The 19380-nt window shown below is 43.2% G+C and overlaps 1 protein-coding gene across 1 annotated transcript in view; it reads left to right on the forward strand.

Annotated features, from left to right (window-relative positions):
* The window catches only part of LOC124613271 (C-type mannose receptor 2-like), a 263120-nt gene extending 244150 nt beyond the window's left edge, over positions 1-18970 (forward strand). The window contains exon 6 of the mRNA XM_047141964.1: positions 18685-18970. Within this exon, the coding sequence (XP_046997920.1) occupies positions 18685-18842 (158 nt within the window). The 3' untranslated portion in view covers positions 18843-18970. The remainder of the gene's footprint in view (positions 1-18684) is intronic.
* Positions 18971-19380: the final 410 nt, after the last annotated feature.

The raw sequence follows: 19380 nt of genomic DNA on the forward strand, positions 1-19380 counted from the left end.
TTTGCTGGGAAGTGGCGGTGCGGTCCCCTACGGCACTGCGTAGGATCCTACGGTCTTGGCGTGCATCCGTGCGTCGCTGCGGTCCGGTCCCAGGTCGACGGGCACGTGCATCTTCCGCCGACCACTGGCGACAACATCGGTGTACTGTGGAGACCTCACGCCCCACGTGTTGAGCAATTCGGCGGTACGTCCACCCGGCCTCCCGCATGCCCACTATACGCCCTCGCTCAGAGTCCGTCAACTGCACATACGGTTCACGTCCACGCTGGCGCGGCATGCTACCAGTGTTAAAGACTGCGATGGAGCTCCGTATGCCACGGCAAACTGGGTGACACTGACGGCGGCGGTGCACAAATGCTGCGCAGCTAGCGTCATTCGACGGCCAACACCGCGGTTCCTGGTGTGTCCGCTGTGCCGTGCGTGTGATCATTGCTTGTACAGCCCTCTCGCAGTGTCCGGAGCAAGTATGGTGGGTCTGACACACCGGTGTCAATGTGTTCTTTTTTCCATTTCCAGGAGTGTATTTGAATAATTGCTTCGTAATCGGTTCCCATATTGGATCCTGATACTGCTTAATTTTAAGATCAACAAATAATCGGTGCACATCGCTCAGAATGGTACAAGGAAAATCATAGGAGCCACGGGCTTGGTTTCCTTCAGTGGCATCTTCCTGCTCAAACATGCGAATGAGCGCATCGGCTACCGGGTTGTTGGAGCCTTTAATGTGGTGCAGCGTGAAATGAAACGCCGAAATCCGGACCGACCACCTGAGTCTGGCCGGGACCAAACTTAAAGCCTAATTGTTGTTCTTGTGGTCCAGAGACTGTTCTGAAGCAGCTCTGCTTGATACTCTATCCTGTGCAAGCTTCTTCATCTGCGAGTAACAACTGCAGCCTACATCCCTCTGAATCTGTTTAGTGTATTCATGCCTCTGCCTAATTATGGGTTTCTAAATTAAACTCCCTATATTCTAGACAGAACTGGAATTCTTGTGGGGTGGACAGAACCTCCAATGCTTCTCATTGGTATTCAGGATAATTTAACTTGGGGCTGGACAGCCTCCCTGACGCAAAATCTAAAGTGCGTCTTTGACTTTGATCCTCCTGGAGGAGAACTGCCGCAATCCCTGCGTTGGACGCATCGCTCTGCACAATAAATCTTGTGTCGAAGTCGTGCAGGCCAAGACCGGAGCGTTCGTGATGGCGGTCTTAACAGCTTCAAAGGCGCACTGTAGGCATTCACCCCACACGAAGTTTTCTTCCCTTCTCTGCAGGTTGTTAAGAGGGATGGCAAGATGACCAAAGTTGGGAGCGAACCTACGAAAATAATCCGCCTTTCCGATAAACCTAGCTACCTCCTTCCTTGTTCTAGGTTGTCGCAAGCTCTTCAAATGCTTTGTTCGCTTATGGTCCATACTAACGCTATCCCCAGGAATAAGATGGCCCAAAAATGAAGTCCGATCTGTGGCGAAATACCCTTAGACGTCTTGACAGTGAATCCAGCATCAAGAAACTTTGACAACAACTGGCCGAGATGGGAAAGCCGTTCCTCAAACCACTATAAATCATGACATAATCCAGGTAGTTAGATACGCAGATGAAGTTCGAATGCCGCAAGATATGATCCAACAAACGACAGAGAACAGCGGCTCCACTTGACAACCCAAACGGCACGCTAATGAACTCACAGAGATTTTCATTGGTGCGAAGGACCGTGAGGTGCTTAGATTCCTTGCTAAGAGGGATTTGATAACAGGCTTGATTCACGTCAAGCACAGTGAAGCACTTAGCACCAGAGAATCACGTGAAACAGTTGTGCAGATCGGAAAGGGGTCTAACTCTAAAACAATCTTTTTATTCAGCAGCCTGTGATCCACTACCGGCCTATAGTCTCGATCCTGAGCCTTGGGGACAAGAAAAATCGGCAGCATATAACCGAGCCTCCACCTCAAATTTTCATTTTTGGCGGTTGAAAGTTGTTCAGGAGACTGCCGAACAGAAACATCATCTATCAGACGTATATCGTATTGGATTACACTAGTCACTCCTAATTCATTAGACAAAACATTAGGAAATTCCCCCAACAGACTCAACAAACGCGTGGCATGCTCCGATTGGAGATGAGCCATGTCAGATTCCCCAGTCTCGCTACTTATAGAATTAATCACACTCGGACGGCGTCAAGAACAGACAAATATCTTCTCTCCTGGAGAGAATTTAAAGAAGAAGGCACGACCTGCAGAATCAAGGACCAACCCAGTTCTTTCGATAAAATCGCATCCAAGCAACAAATTAAGTGCTACGTCAGTTGCAATCAGAAGAGTAATCGGCTCCAAGCAGTTACAAATAGATAAGATACCGTGCACCTCCCCAACGAGAGGCAGGTCTTGCCCATTGGCCACATGACATCATTAAGGGCAGGGGCACACGGGAGATAATTAATGGTCGAACTCCAAATACCACTTACAGTCGAGTAACGAGACGGAACTACGAGAGTCCAATAATGAGCACAGAGTTTCTTGTCCGACACGGGCAAAAACATAAAGGAGGGACAATCTCGTCTCAGCATGGATATGTGCACACCAATGGGTTGACATCCTCTAACACGTACGAACCCTGCCTCCCCAACGGCGTCAGCTTTAGGTCCGGGGGCTCGCACAACAGGACACTCGCAAAGAACAATATGATTGAGCGCACCACAATGAAAACAGCACCTACACTTGATTGAATCAAATTTGCAAGAGGGTTTGTCACCTCGAAGACTGAAGGGATCAGTGTCAAACTTCCATCTGCCCTACGCCACAAAAGGTGAGGGCCTGAATAGAATCTAGTAAATTTTGCAGTTCACTAAGCTTTATAGGATGGCGAGCAAACACCAAACGTGATCGATCCTCGGTGTGCATGCTTTCTAAGATGTTCGAAATGCTATCAGATTTAGTGACGGCTATTCCAGTTCTAAAAGTAAAATGATATACAAATGACAGGCAGTAGAAATGCTAACAATTCCCAAGTAGGGATAAACCTTTAAGCAAACAGACAATGGCCACTTAAAATAAAAATGGAAATGGCGTGTGGCTAGGGCGTCCCGGCGGTAGACCGCTCGCTTGGTGCAAGGCTTTCGAGTTGACGCCACTTCGGCGCCTTGCGTGTTGATGGGGATAAAACGATGACGATAAGGACAATGCATTACCCAATCCCTGAGCGGAGAAAATCTCCGACCCAGCCGGTAATCGAACCCGGGCCGTTAGGTATGACATTCCGTCGCGCTGACCGTTCAGCTACCAGGGGCCGACGCCATCGAAAATACATAAAAGATAACAGCTCACGCCGCTGAAAGTGACCGTTGGAAGGCCCTTATCAATTTATAAACCTTAATAAAATTCCTTAAGCAATCAAATACGAAATCCCGCAAAACACAAGAAAAGCGGGCCAGGCATAAAACTTAAATATGACCCCACGTGGTACACAACAGCAGAAATGGGAATAATGATCCTTAAAGAAATACACAATCCCCAAAAACACAAGAAAAATGATAAATTGCAGCAACCAGTAATCACAGCAACATGGAAGCAGCCAAGAAGATTTGACAATGACCGTACTCAGCTACTGACTCAACAGTACATATTCATGTGTAAAAGCCTTTAATCACGCTCCAGAAATAGCAAAATAGCGTCTGCAATATTTCAGCAAGTTATTAAAGGGCTAATATAGTAATAGTCACTTGCAGAATACACTTCAAGGCTTGTTTGCTCAGTTCTCAATATTTGAATAGATCAAGGCTCCCGGAATTAATTGGGCTACACTCGGCCATGGCACGTACACTAATGATCAAATTTACTTAACTTGAGCTAACATTGGGCAGCTGATAGGGGCGCCAGGCTGCAGACAAACTTAGATGTCGTACGACGATGGAGGTGTCGCCTCAGCAGGAAAAAAAAACAAGTCCCTGCCCCAGGCCCAGGAAACAGGAACACGTCGTCTGCTACCCGAAATACCCTGCCAACAAGCATCTTAACGAAAATCGTAATCTGCTCAAATAAGGCTACAAACATCAATATCTAAGATGTGGAAATATTAACTTACTGGGGAAGTTACGAACTTGACGCTCCTTAATATTACGTGCAAATTGATATCGTGAACTACAGCCACCTACATAGACATAGACTGTATTGCCGTCCCAATTACACCAACTCAGTTTACTACAGAGAGTATTCATACACTTGCAATGAATATAATCCGGGACAAACATATTAAAATCAATTACACCGGTGATCGTCTACACAATCACTGTTAGTCGTAATGAACGTGACGAATCTAATTCAATATTAACACAGACGCGGTCTTACGATCACAACTACAAATAAAATATCCCACCCCTACCTCCACTCTGGTGCAAAGGAGCCATGACTTCGAGGATTACAAGCAGAGGTGTTATTGCTTCCAGTCTGTGCAGGTAATCTGCAGGTGCCATAAGGTTTAAACTTCCAGTGTTGGAACAGTGCTTGCCGACCAGCTTACACACAGCTTTAGCTCACCTACCCGCAACTGGCCGCTGTTAGTACTTAATCCAGACGAAAAACTTTGGCTGCTACCAACTTAACAACTCGCGGCTTCACAAACACCACGCATGGGAAGCAGGAGTGCCACAGAAACCAATTCCCAAGCCATGTGGCTTCCCGTACCACGGGGCGCCAAACCCATGGACACTAACCCTGCTATATTACGAAGATCGATGTAGGCTGTACAAGTAGTTAGTGGGGCAGGGGAGTGGCATTCCGGCCAAAATTAAAGCCAGCACGGCTGAACAATAATGGTGAATGTCTAAACAGAATCTTTCCGAAGGATAAAAATGGTTCAAAGCACTGAGCACTATGGGACTTAACATCGGAGGTCATCAGTCACCTAGAACTTAGAACTACTTAAACATAACTAACCTAAGGAAATCACACACATCCATCCCGAGGCAGGATTCTAACCTGCGACCGTAGCGGTCGCGCGGTTCCAGACTGAGCCGCCTAGAACCGCTCGGCCACACCGACTCGCTTCCGAAGGATAACTATTGTAATGTCACATTATAGCACGCTTGTCAGACCACAAACATTCCAGAAATCGTCACGAGAATACATAATAAGCTTCTCACAAAAACAGGAAAAATCATAAAGACAAATCAAACGTGAGAGCATCAATATTTACTGATGTATCGTAGGTGCAAAATGAAAAGAAATGTGCAGCACATATTGGTATTCGAGTAATCGTGATGATCAAAATATCAAAATTTTTAAAACCGAATATGACAATGTTGAGGTGTACTTATTGTTTTCATTATTTCTGCTGATTCTTTAAAGAAGCAACATGAGAAGATAAACCTTAGAGTTCGTAAGCTTTTGTTCTCGTCGTTCTGTGCTTTAGAACAGTTGGCGCACTTTTTCTTGCCAGTAGGCTAATGGAACTTCAGGGAGGCAGGACACTGTTTGCGGAGCTTATGGTGATTGAGAGAGAGAGAGATGAAGAAGAGTGTTTTGACGTCTTACTTTATATTAATAATCGACTAATATACCGCAAAACGAAATGGCTGCCTCAGAGAGCGACTGACTCTCTCGAAAGGAGACACAACTGTTATGTGTTGGGAGCCTTGCCTTTTACACAGCGTGACGGTATCAACTACGTCGCCAGATCCCAGTGTCAGATTGCGACATTTTGGCAATACGAGTCTCACACAGACATGTCAAGTGTGTACCACAATGATATAAAGATATACAACATCAGTTGTGTTTATCGGCCTTACACTTCAAACGACACAGTTTGGAGAGGGAAATGACGTTAAACCTCACGAAAGTGATCCCCTGAAGAACTACCATCATCCTGGCCAGTGGTATGCCTTCTAATAGATGCTTCCAAGTGATCATGGGTAACACACTGAGCGCGCAGTTGAAGCTGAACAATGGTCTCCCTCAGGGACCTGTTCTGGTTCCCCTGTCATTCAGCCTATATGTAGCTGCTCTGCCCAAAACAAGGCCGACGATTGGCCCCGGGCAGTAAGTTGTAAGAAAATCGACAGCGCTGACGCCTTGACGAACGATCTGAAAGTTATTAGGAAATACAGTGCTACAAAGACACTAGCATCTACGTTCCACTTAAATAACAAGTTAGCCCTTAGAGAACTCAGTATTTGCTTTGAGAACAAAGTACTGTTCAACAGCTGACATCCAAAATCCTTAGGTGATCTTCAAGTATCATATATCAGGCACAGCAGCCGAACTTATATCTCGCAATAACATCTTGCAGAAACTTAGTGCCACCTAAAGGGGAACTTCAGTCACCATGCTACGGATTTCAGCTTTAGGTCTAGTCTATCTGGTAGTAGAATATTGTGCACCGATGTGACTCAACATTATTTGCATTACTTGCATCGATGTCCAACTAAATCAAACCATGTGCCACATAACAGGCACAATAAAGGCAGCTATAGCTTACTGACTACCCGCACTAAGCAATATAAGTTCTCGATATCTGCGACGAGAGGAGAACTGAAAAGTATCGAGAATAACGCCGTTCTGTAAATCTATGAAGGCATCCCTGACAGTGAGGAAAACAGACTGCACTCAGGAAATCCACCCCTATAAGGTGCAATAATATTACATGAAAACTGATTAAGACCGAGAGGTCGCTGGAAAGAGGACTGAACCAAACAGGCACCCCCTGCCGTTCATAATGAGCGTTGCCTCACCAGGGCACCTCCCAGGATTCGCCAAGCCTAGAAAAATCTGGGCTATTCCAAACAGAATAGGAGCACACTGTGGGAGATGTGCTGATTCACTGTATAGTTGGAGAAAACCTGCTTCTCCTAATTGTGATTACGGCGCTGGGAGGCAAACTGTAAAACATATCTCGGAAGACTCACCGCTAACAGCCGTCACAGGGGACCGCACCGAGTCCTTACACGCTACCGAAAAGGCGCTGCAGTGTATCGGCAGTATGGACATCCAGCTGTAGTTGTGTTCCAATATATTTTGTGGCTGTCTATATATGTTTTGTGTCCGTATAACTGTTCCTGGGAGGGGGTTGGTAAAAACGGAACCATGAACCATTATGGGACCGATTTGTTGTCCGTCTGTCTGTCCAACGGTTAAACTCTTTCTCTCAGGAACGTGTAGACGTATATAGATAAAAATTATGTCACATAGTGAAATCTATGATCCCTTGGCGTTTTGAAAAGCTGAAGTTTTTAAGGCATTGAAGTATAGATGTACCGTCACATATGTCACGTAGTTTAATACTCGGAAACTTACTGATCAAAATCTCTAACGTGCTTCCTGTTGCAAAAAGAAAGATTTCACAATACAGCCAAAGAAAAAAAAATCAGAAATCTGCAGATATGTAAGTATATAACACGAAAACAAATCTGCGAATTTCGTTTTCACATGTAGCTTGGAAAGCCAAATCTACGTAGAAGTAATCACTCCTGAATATTTGACGACGGATAAATTCCGAAACACGTCATATGAGCATTAAAGTCATTCCTTGCCTGATATTTGTCTTTTACCATTGGGACCCAGTCGGCCTGAATGCAGTACTGCTGATTGCTATAATAATGGTTGCCTGCCTCTTGCATGATTTTACGTCACATTCATGTTATTGAAATTAAAACACTCTCAAAAATCTCGGAATCCTTAGGACTGTTATTTCGCCAGTATCAATGACGGCAACACCCAAAAATAATACTTAGTCCCGGTTCTCAGAACGGATGAACTATCTGTATACACAATTAAGTTCGTACGGAAGCCTCAGTGTGCGCGTCGCACCTGCACCTGGCCAGTTTTCTCGCTGTATGACCTGCATGTTCAGCATGGATTCACAGTGTTCGTATTGTAGACTACTTATATGCAATTAATTGACGTGATGTACTATGCGTTATGCTAAATAAAGAAGTAAATGGTGCTTATCCCCCATTTTGTAACGATAGAAACAGCTGTGGACTACAGAACAAGTAAAAAATGGGAATAATAACAGTAAGTAAATAACAGTAAGTAAATTGTACGCAAGATTTATGAAGAAACACTCTTTCAGACAATAAATAGAAGAAAAAATGTAGAAACATATTATGTTTACCATACGTACTGTGCTGTGAAGATGAAACGTTCGTCTACCCCGCCGCTAATAGTGTATGAATTCATTTGGCGACAGAACACGTGAGAAGTCAGTAGCCGATCCGCCATCTGTTTGGAGCGCCACTACCGCTCTGTGACATGTAAATGTGGTGAAGCGAGAACAGTTGCGAATCTGACAGAGAACGGAGCTGCATCAGCAGGTTGGACGGCGAGGACCGCTTCCTGGAGAAACGAAGCAGAAATGTGAGACAGAGCAGGGGGGCAGCCGCAGCAGCACTCGACGAGCCAAACGAACGCGGCACAGCCTGAAGTGAAGAGCAGGTTGCTGCAGTGTGTTTGCCGGCCGGCGTGGCCGAGCGGTTAAAGGCGCTACAGTCTGGAACCGCACGACCACTACGGTCGCAGGTTCGAATCCGGCCTCGAGCATGGATGTGTGTGATGTCCTTAGGTTAGTTCGGTTTAAGTAGTTCTAAGTTCCAGGGGTCTTATGACCACAGCAGTTGAGTCCCATAGTGCTCAGAGCCATTTGAACCATTTTTTTGCAGTGTCTTTTTGGACACAACACTTAAAGGATTTTGTGCATGCTATGATAAGTGCTGTCTGGAGTGCAAACAAGTGCGAAGGGACTGGCCTGTTAAAGTGGCCTCTTCGATACGCGGTGAAACGCGGAGAGCCCACAGTCGGGTTTACTGGGTTCAGCTGAAGGTGTACTGGATGAAGGAGGCGTGCCTTGGTAAAATCAGACTATCGCTGCTGTTGGAATTCATTCCTTTACCGTTCTGGTATTCTGTAGCTTAGTGTACAGACATTCTAATACACTGTGCAGTGCATTTTGTCTCTCTGCTTTGTCTGTTTGGAGTTAGTAGGGTGTTGCTTTGGTTGGCCAGGTTTGGAATCTGATTGTTGGATGAGATCAGGTATTCATTTCAACGCGCGTTGTTAAATGTGTGTCTTAATTCATGGCCTTGAGTGTAGCTTCAATGATTTCAGAGGGTCTGTTGTATTAGTATCTAATGTGCAGTAAGTTGTATACTCATTTCTACTCCGTTATTCTAACGTTAAGTGATATATTTGGGCAAGTCCGTTGAAAGTGCATTAACTGTTTGTTCGTAAGTTATATTTTATTTTCTGAGCTCTGATTTCTTCGATAGTTGTATACTCTGCATCTTCTGTTGATTATTTATTCTGGTCACATGCAGCAGACAATGTATTTCCTCTAAATATAAAGGTAACTATCGAAATTAGTACGACAATGCTTATTAGTTAAATCGCCATCTTTGCTTAAAACTGGAAGACAGTAGGCATTCTCACTCTATGGCCATTTACACGTTTCGAGATACAAGTACATGTGATACCAGGGTCAATATGATTTCTCAATACGTGACTCAAATGATGGTCAGCTTGTTCGAATAGGATAATTACATTAGCATTATCTCCGTTTAACAGTTTGGGAATTTTGCTGTATGTTTGACATACGTAAGAGCCGTCTACACCATAATCGCGACACATGCAGAAGTACGATTTCATATGATGCTGATTATCGCATCAAATATTATCGAAAGTAATATTCGAAAATCGAAGCGTAACATGGGGTAACATTACATGCTCCATACTTGAAAATATGAAATATTCAGTATTATTCAAGTTTTCAAGTACTTGTCCTAGAAGTTTATACAAACATTCCTGACGAGATGTGAAATATAGATATATTCCTTCTTAAATCTGATACCCTCTCTATGAAGGAAAAGGCTAATAATCACATTAATTTTCCACAATTTTCAGGGTCAGACATAATAAATCCAGTTTTATTGGGTAATATATAACCATGTTCGTGAGTTTTTGTTGTCAACGACTTTCGGACAGACACATTACAAGTTGGAGCTCATGATATCCATCACGAAATTCCCAACTTCTTGAGGGACACAGTCTAACAACATCAAGAATAACTACGAAGATGATTTGGTGAATCAATGCAGGGTGTATCACAATTAATTGCGTAAACGTATACAGTTGAATGTACACAATACTAAAAGCAAAGAAGTCTCAGTAAACATAGGGTCTAAAATGCATACCTTAAGCTACGAGCAATTTTTCATATTCGACACTGTGAAACAAATCTCTTCTATTGCCAGTTCTTTGCTTTCCATATTTTGGGAAGTGATAATATGGAGCAAAACAAGAAAAAAAGTCCAGTAAACATGTGCTCTAAAACGCATACTTTAAAAGTTACGAGCACTTTATCGTTAGAAGAGTTGTGTTTCAAAGTAGCAAAGATGAATAAGAAGTCATAGTTCTTAAGGAATGCATTTTAGAGCACATGTTTGCTGTACTTTTTTCCTTGTAGAAGAGATTTGTTTCACATTATCGAAGCTCTTAAGGTATGCATTCTTGCCCTATGTTTACTGTGACTTTTTTGCTTACAGTGTCGTGTACTTTCAACTGTATGCGTTTACGTCATTTATTATGATACACCGTGTATATATAGGATCTGTTTTTGGTTTTAAGATAAATATAACTCAAGAAGAAACCGTAACGACAGTAGAACATCCAGCATATAATCAGAGATCTATTATCTTAACGTTTACTGTAATGTTTCGAGATTCATTTAAGTATATCAATTAGACATCAAGACATACTTGTTATAGGTTTCGATGGTGAAGAAATAATTGGTCGATTACACTTAAGGAGATTTATGGATTTGGATGATGAAGAAATAACTGTTCGTTTACAGCTAAGAAGACATAAAGGACACCGTATACAGGCAACATGCTATGTGCGAGAAGAAGAGAAACCAATGTGAAGAAGAAGAATTATAATATGAAAAATATATTAACTCTTTGCAATTGGCAAATACCATGTCACTAGGGTACATAGTGTTATAAATACTAATATTATTCTCTGTGTTGTCTGATTCGACATTGTGGTGTGTAAAGAAGAAGATGAATGATGATGAGGATGATGATGAGTTACATTCTGAATATCAGAGAGAAAGTCTACATGACGCCTCTATGACTCGAGCTGAACATCCTATGTATAAATTACTTAGTCAACAAGTTTTTCGTTCGTAAATGTTCAGGATCGACTGTGCTACAAAATGAAAACACTTACCTACTGCCACGCCAGAGTAGTCTGTATCTTAAAGGAATACTTCTCGATGAAACAGGAGTACTGAAAGTTACTGACAGTCACGTAAATAAACTGCGCACTTCACTTGTTTTCAGAAATTCAGTATCGTTTGAATAACTAAATTACTGATCAGGTGCATAATCCGGCAGTTGCAGAGCTGGTCAAAGGATATTGTTCTTTTACGCCAAATGATGCAGTCACATTGCAGTATGCTTGTTGGGGAACGAGAGACATTTCTGCTTCTGCGTTCCAAATGGTTCAAATGGCTCTGAGCACTACGGAAATTAAAATCTGAAGTCATCAGTCCCATAGAACTTAGAACTACTTGAACCTAGCTAACCTAAGAACATCACACGCATCCACGCCCGAGGCAGGAGTTGAACCTGCGACTGTAGCGGTAGCGTGGTTCCAGACTGAAACGCCTATAACCGCTCGGCCACACCGGCCGGCTTCTGCACCCCCTTAAGTATGGTGCCTGGTTTCGCAAAGGATTTTACTTGTAGTGACTAACAGCAGACATGACACTAAGTGTATCTGAGGTAAAACTGACACCAATTCAAAAATTATGAACTAAACAACGCACTGGGAGATATCAGGAACATGAATGTCCGAGGAAAAGCAAGCTTTTGCTATGGAACATCTTAAAAACAATATAAGTTTGAGCCTGGAACTCAGCCAGTCGGAATAACTAAATGCGATCCACGAGAAATTGGTACATGTACGTGGAGAGCTGAATTCAGTACGGCGCCAGAAACGCAAAGATACGCAATTTTAGTTTATCAGTCAAATGAGAATTTTATAGTATATCTCTGTGGAAAGAATATTGATCAAGAGTAGGAAACGAACTGCAATTGTCCAACACAGTATTATGGACAGCGAGGACTAAGGAGAAATTCACTCTTGAACCTACATAGTTCCAGAAGTTCCATGTTCATTTCATCGACTGTTCGTATCGAAGTGAATAAATGCTGAAATCGTGTGTCCCTATTATGAGGATGTAAATCTGTCGACCTGCAGACGTATATAGTATATATCTGTTCGTATCGTATATAGTATATATCTGAGGAAGAAAATTTTGTTGCAGTGGGGCACTGAAGTAAGTCAATGATGGCAAAGCGAAATTTGCGCCAGACAAGGAATCGAACGCGGAAGCCCGAATTAGGGGTAACTGCCTCGTCTGTCCAAGAACGTGGCGCTTCCGACCCAACTTTTCATATGCCACACACTACCGCTTTCGCAAAGCGGAAAGTGCGGGTTCGAATCCGATTTGGCACAAATTTTCATCTGTCGTCCTTAAGTTATTTCAATATCCCATTCCAGCAAAAGTCGGAGATTCCTGTCGTAAAATTTTACTTATCGCCACAAGTTAATTAATCGTACTTTAATTTATTCGAGACACTTGTGCTCGTCAGCCGGCGTAAATTTCTTAATTATTTATGCTATTAAGAATGTTGATTATACACTGAGAGGCAAAGAAACTAGTGCACCTGCCTGATACCGTGCAGGGCCCCCGTGAGCAGGCAGAAGTGCCGCAACACGACGTGGCATGGACTCTACTAATGTCTGAAGTAGTGCTGGAGGGAACTGTCAGCATGAATCCGTAAGAGTACGAGGGGGAGGAGATCTCTCCCGAACATCACGTTGCAAGGAATCCCAGGTATGCTCAATAATGTTCATGTCTGTGGAGTTTGGTGACCAGCGAAAGTGTTTAGGCTCAGAAGAATGTTCCTGGAGGCACTCTGTAGCAATTCTGGACATTTAGGGTGTCTCATTGTCCTGCTGTAATTGTCCGAGTCCGTCGGAATGAACAATGGACATGATTAGATGCAGGTAATCAGACAGGGTGCTTATTATTTGCTTATTAACGTATCTAGACGCATCAGGGGTCAAAATCAACCCAACAGCGCACGTTTCACACCATTACAGAACCTCCACCAGCTTGAACAGTCCCTTGCTGACATGCAGGGTCCCTCAATTCATGAGGCTGTCTCCACACTCGTACACGTCCATCTGCTCGATAAGGTTGGAAACGATTCTCGTCCGACCAGGCAACCTGTTTCCAGTCATCAACAGTCAAATGTCGGTCTTCACGTGCCCAGGCGAGGCGTAACGCATTATGTCCTGCAGTCATGAAGGGTACACGAGTGGGCCTTCGGCCCCGAAAGCCCATATCGATGATGTTCAATCGTTCGCACGTTGATACTTGTTGACGGCCCAGCACTGAAATCTGCAGCAGTTTGCGGAAGGGTTGCATTTCCGTCACATTGGTCAATTGTCTTCATTCGTCAATGGTCCCGTTCTTACAAGATCTTTTTCCGGCTGCAGCGATGTCGGAGATTTGATGTTTTACGAAATGTTCGTACAGGAAAATCCCGACTTCATCGCTACCTCGGAGATGCTGTGTCCCATCGCTCGTGTGTCGACTGTAACACCACGTTCGAACTCACAATTAAATCTTGATAACCGGCCATTGGAGCAACAGTAACCGATCCAACAACTGCGCCTGACGCCTGTTGTCTTATGTGGGCGTTGCCGACCGCAGCGCCGTATTCTGCCTGTTTACGTATCTGTGTGTATGAATGCGCATACCTGCACCAGTTTCTTTGGCGCTTCAGTGTATATTAGCGCTAATTATTTAGTTTCGAAGCTCTTCATTATACTGAGAGGTTACGAACATCCATTGATCGATGTGGTGAGTGAATATCTGTTCGCGTTCCTGTAGCACTTTTTTGACCTGTTTGTGTCACTTCTGAGGTTCCACATTGTTATTTAAGTGGTAACTTTATACCTCGTTTACGACTACATATGGATTAATGACGGAGCACAAAATGCCTGCCTCTCTACCACCAGATGCTCGATCTGCTCTGCAGCGTTCCTTTCACGACTACTGTGGTGTACAAGGTCGTTCAACGATGCTTCTCTTCACGCCAAGCAGTGTTACGCATTCTGTGATTTACTCAACTCACATACGGCTAAAGCCGTGACAACTGCTATGGGACTGGCGCGATGGCGCGCTGGATTTCCTCCCGTCTCCCTCTCTGTTCCGCCACCAGTGCGCCCGTCACGCGTTTGTCTTTCCTAACCGTAATAAACCGAAATGCACATATATTGGAACCAAATCAAAATGTCGCAGTGGTCATGCCCCTGTGTAGCACAAAAATAAACGAATTTGCGTACATTAATTACAAAAAAAATAAATGGCTCTGAGCACTATGGGACTCAACTGCTGAGGTCATTAGTCACCTAGAACTTTGAACTAGTTAAACCTAACTAACCTAACGACATCACAAACATCCATGCCCGAGGCAGGATTCGAACCTGCGACCGTTGCGGTCTTGCGGTTCCAAACTGCAGCGCCTTTAACCGCACGGCCACTTCGGCCGGCACATTAATTACAGTTACGTGATATAACACTACACATTATTTTAGAGGACACTAAAATTGAATTCATTTCGTGATACTTGCAACTACATTGGTTATAAACCAACGAAAGATTAAACTGTACACTTTACTAGATTTGTAATGGCAGTTTCCGGTAGGTGTATTAATTTACTCCCGATATGAAATACATTTTTTTCAGATCGCACGCTAAATAAATTTTGCACAATTTCAAGTTAGCTGCATATGGAATGTTGGCAAAAGCAGCAGTCCATCTCAGCTCTGTCTTTCAGAATATCTACAACGGTTGTCTTGACCGTACCATCTTCAGAGATACTGAGAAAATAGCAGGTGTTGAAAATTGTACCGTCCTAATCTTAAAGATAATCACAGAGGAACATTTTCATTCGTGTATCTGAATGCCTATTTCAGAATGATTGGCCACATTGTAATGTAATTATACAAATACAAATATTTGTAAAAAAAATATCTTAGCACTGGGTGACTTTAAGTGCCCAGCGGAAGATGCATTAACCACATTTTTCTAACTGTTTATCTTAGTGACACTGCATTTAATTTAGTAACATCACCTCCTTTTTGCTGGAGTTGACAGTTCTCTTTGGAAGATAAACTCCTGGATTATAAAAATTTTATGTTTCATAAATGTTTGATCTGTCTGTCTCTTGATCTGCTTCCATTATGTTACAAGTCCTTCCCCCAACTATATGCTGCGTATAGCGTCCGCCATCTGGACTCCCTGACAAACACCGGGACTCATCCAGTTGCCAGTGTGAGCAGAGTCTGCTGTCGTCCAGGACGCATCTCGAGCGTGAACCCTAGCCACGACAATCAGTCAGTGGGGGCCGTCGACTTTTATAGGATTCCGTGTAGTTGTGGGGAGGTGTAGGCAACTGTCAAAAAACGACTCGAAGAGCACAAGGGCAATTGTAGGAGAGGGGAGACAGACAAATCATCTGTTGCAGAACACGCCTTACAGCCAGCAGATCACCACATCTGGATACCACTAAAGGCTATACAGAGAGGCCATAGAGATTGTGAAACACCACAGAAGTTTCAGAAGGATGGGACAGGGCGTGAAATTGAATGAAATTGGGATTCCGGTGCTGAAGAAGATGTGTACCACTCTTCTACCATGGGGTGGTAGTAACACGAATGACGGCAGTCGACAATGGCTAATTGCGCTCGCGTATTCAAAACATGTGACGTCACGCCACTGCGCCGGAGCTCGCGGAAGCGGAACTTTGCTGGTTGGTTGGTTGGTTGTTTGGGGAAGGAGACCAGACAGCGTGGTCATCGGTCTCATCGGATTAGGGAAGAATGGGGAAGGAAGTCGGCCGTGCCCTTTCAGAGGAACCATCCCGGCATTTGCCTGGAGTGATTTAGGGAAATCACGGAAAACCTAAATCAGGATGGCCGGACGCGGGAATGAACCGTCGTCCTCCCGAATGCGAGTCCAGTCTAACCACTGCGCCACCTCGCTCGGTAGAACTTTGCTGCAGTCAGTAGCGAGGCGAGCCAGGCTGTGAGTGTGACATTCAACAGAGCCAACAAAGCTACAATCCCCCTAGACAATGTCCTCCGCAGATGGGGACGAAACGTCGGGTTTTAAAGTGAGATCCCAACTACCACAGCATAACAGCTGTTTTTGTTAGTTATAAAAATGCTAAGTCATTCTTTTTCTTCTTACTGATAACAGAATTTACCTCTTTGTTTTGAATTAATTACGTTTCTGCCTACCATTGCAGTATTAATTTCTGAGCTTAAAAATGCAGAGTTTTCCCCAAAGCAATTTTTTTATTATCATAGTGCTATAGGAGATGTTCTGCCCGTTCCTGTTGTATTCTGCCTAGCTGTCAAAGATGGAGTGCCTAGGAAACCTGTTTTCTCAGATCGCTAGACAACAATTCAAGTAAATCGTATTAATGAGTCTTATTACAGAAAATAAATGACAGTACTTTGAGAAATGCATAGATGTTTCGCAAGCAAAGGACGACAGACAAAATAAACAATTTCTTCAGTATATACAATTTCTAAGTCGCTGCTATAGTGGTGCCTAATCTGGATGCCGCTGTAGAAGTCGTAGAACTGGCTACGACCAGGTAGCCCGTCGCTTGTGTCTTCGTGCAGAGGGCGCTGCCGTCACGTTGTAGTCCTGGAGAGGGGTTGGTCAGCATGCAACTGGCTGACGTCGTCTCACTGCCCTCTTTGCTCTAACGTTTCTGCCTGGCGTGATGCGCTTGACTTGACGCTGGAACATTTCCGATCTGTGACATGTCAAATGTTCTACTTAATCTATTGTAGGATTCCGTACATTTTAACTGTACTTCTAAAGATGCAGCAACTTCCACCATCCATTGATTAAGGTGACAGAAGTGACAATGAGAATGTGTTATCTGTGGATGGAATGGGGATTGATCCTCAGGCAATTGGAATGGGCTGTAGCAGTTCGCCAAATTTTTCACATTTCTTTTTATTGCATTTCGTCCCGACACATTCCGGTTATTTTATATGTTAAAACTGTGTAGGGTGACTGTCACGCACTGCTGAATTAAGATAACTAATGAAATATGTGTTTCTCACAGTTTGAAGAAAACTGTAATGACACAATTCTCAAATGCAGCAATCACTGATGAAAGAACTGCATTCATTGTTATGTAACAAAATTTGAAAATTAATTTAACCACCGAGCAACTCTTCTCCACATTAAGACCAATAATAACGCAGTTGATATGCCTTAAAACCGATTCTCCTGTGTATCTGAATTAAGTCATAATCAACAGACATTCATGATATTTCATCCTGTTACACAACTACATCCGTGACGCGTACATTCAGAAGATAGCATTAGACTTTAGCCACTTTTTCTTTTCCGTCAACATGCAGGGTGTTCGGAAATTCCAATTACCAACTTCTAATACTTGTAGAGTGGAGCGAGCGCATATTATTTTGAATAGGAACCCATGTCTGGAAGCTTATTCTTTCCGTTCTACAACGGTTTCAGTTCAGATGTATAGCACGTTCACGTCTGCTAAGGGAAAGAGAATAGTCTCATAGCTGTCCCGGTGTGCAATGAGGTAGACCGGATGACATGTGCTTCTATGGATCACTTCTCGTGGGGCCGTACACAAAGTTTATTTTACGGGACTCCTTTAGACATAGAGGGAGATCTGCTGGCACAGGTTCTGGCCGCTTCACTAGAAACAGAAGAGGCACTAAGTGGGACGGCCAGAGTGTAGCACAACATGCTTCCTAGGTATAATGTCTGTAATAATGTTGGCGGCCGCCACATCGACTCACTGTTGTAATGCATCAGTACTGTTCTGTATGTACAGTATTCTATGTTCTGTTTGGTCTTTCAATAATGTAAACACTGTATGTTTAAGTGTTAATACAAACATATTTGATTACGTGATAAATGGATGCTGCGTTATGTGTTCTTTTGAATAATTGTACTGCGTCACGTCTAACTCAATTCGTCAAGCAGAAGTTGATGAGATAAACATCTGAAATGAAGTCGTCGTAGAATGGAAACACTGCGTTTCCGGACATGAATTCCTATTCAAAATATTATGTACTCACTCCCCTCTAGAAGTCCTACAAGTTTGTAGAATTTCCGAACACCCTTTATAATACCGGTGATGAGCACATAAGATGGATATTTCATATCAGATTGCCATACTAATATATCAAGAAATCTTGATGAAAACAGAAACAAGTCTGGTAACGAAGTCTTTCACGATGGACTTCTTTGATAAGACGTTCTCGCTTTACTTGCATCGTCAAATTTTGACAAAATCGATGGTTTCCTGCGTTATCATCGTAAGGACATATCTCTGTTAACTAAACCTATCTACCGGCTTCACATCACGAAGTTGCGAACTCCGACTGAAGTGTCACGAGAAGTCAGCCTTCGGAATCATCACTATACCAACGCCAACATTACCAGCCACATTCATCCAGACCTCCCACTATCTTGTGAACTTCCTGCACATCCACTACGACTCAGTATTTTTGTTTATTTTTTCCACTAACTGTCTTTGCTTTTGTCACAGGGAAGCTTATGGAAGACTTAGACTTCAATCACTGGCACGCCCAGGAACCAAATGGCGACGTCAAACAGAACTGCGTCGCTATGAGAGCAACTGGAGATTACGTCGACGAAGACTGTGCACGAACCTTAAACTTTATCTGTGAAATAAAGAACTTCTAGAAGGCCACCCTGACTCCCTGGCTCACTCTGCGTTCTCCATGCTCACGCTACAGGGCCTTAGTTTCATCTTGATGGCGCATTGGCGACATGTATTGCCAGAACTACTCTGTGTAAGATGTAATGTCCGTCAAAATAAAATAATATATAACATATATTCATTGTTATTTCAATGAATAAATAATGTTAATGGAATATATTTGTTTTGAGTATTTGATTACGAAAAATTCAGCTAATCTGCAAGGAGGTAAATATTCCCACATTAATTAGTTACTACCTCGACCATAGCTTATCATCGTCCTTTCATGGTACGCTACATTCCAACGACACATTTTGCTCATAACAACTGAACATATATAGATGATTAGTAATAATAAATGAAAATATATATTTTACTTTGAATTAATGTTTCATACATTGTTATTTTACCTTGTTTAATCTTTTCACGACTATAATAATGCATTAACGACTCGCTCCTGAATCAATACCGCTGCAAAAAATATTTCTGTTTGCACCTTGATATGTGATCTTATGGGAACAT

The sequence above is a fragment of the Schistocerca americana genome, chromosome 4 (genome assembly GCF_021461395.2).
Source record: "Schistocerca americana isolate TAMUIC-IGC-003095 chromosome 4, iqSchAmer2.1, whole genome shotgun sequence".
NCBI lineage: Eukaryota > Metazoa > Arthropoda > Insecta > Orthoptera > Acrididae > Schistocerca > Schistocerca americana.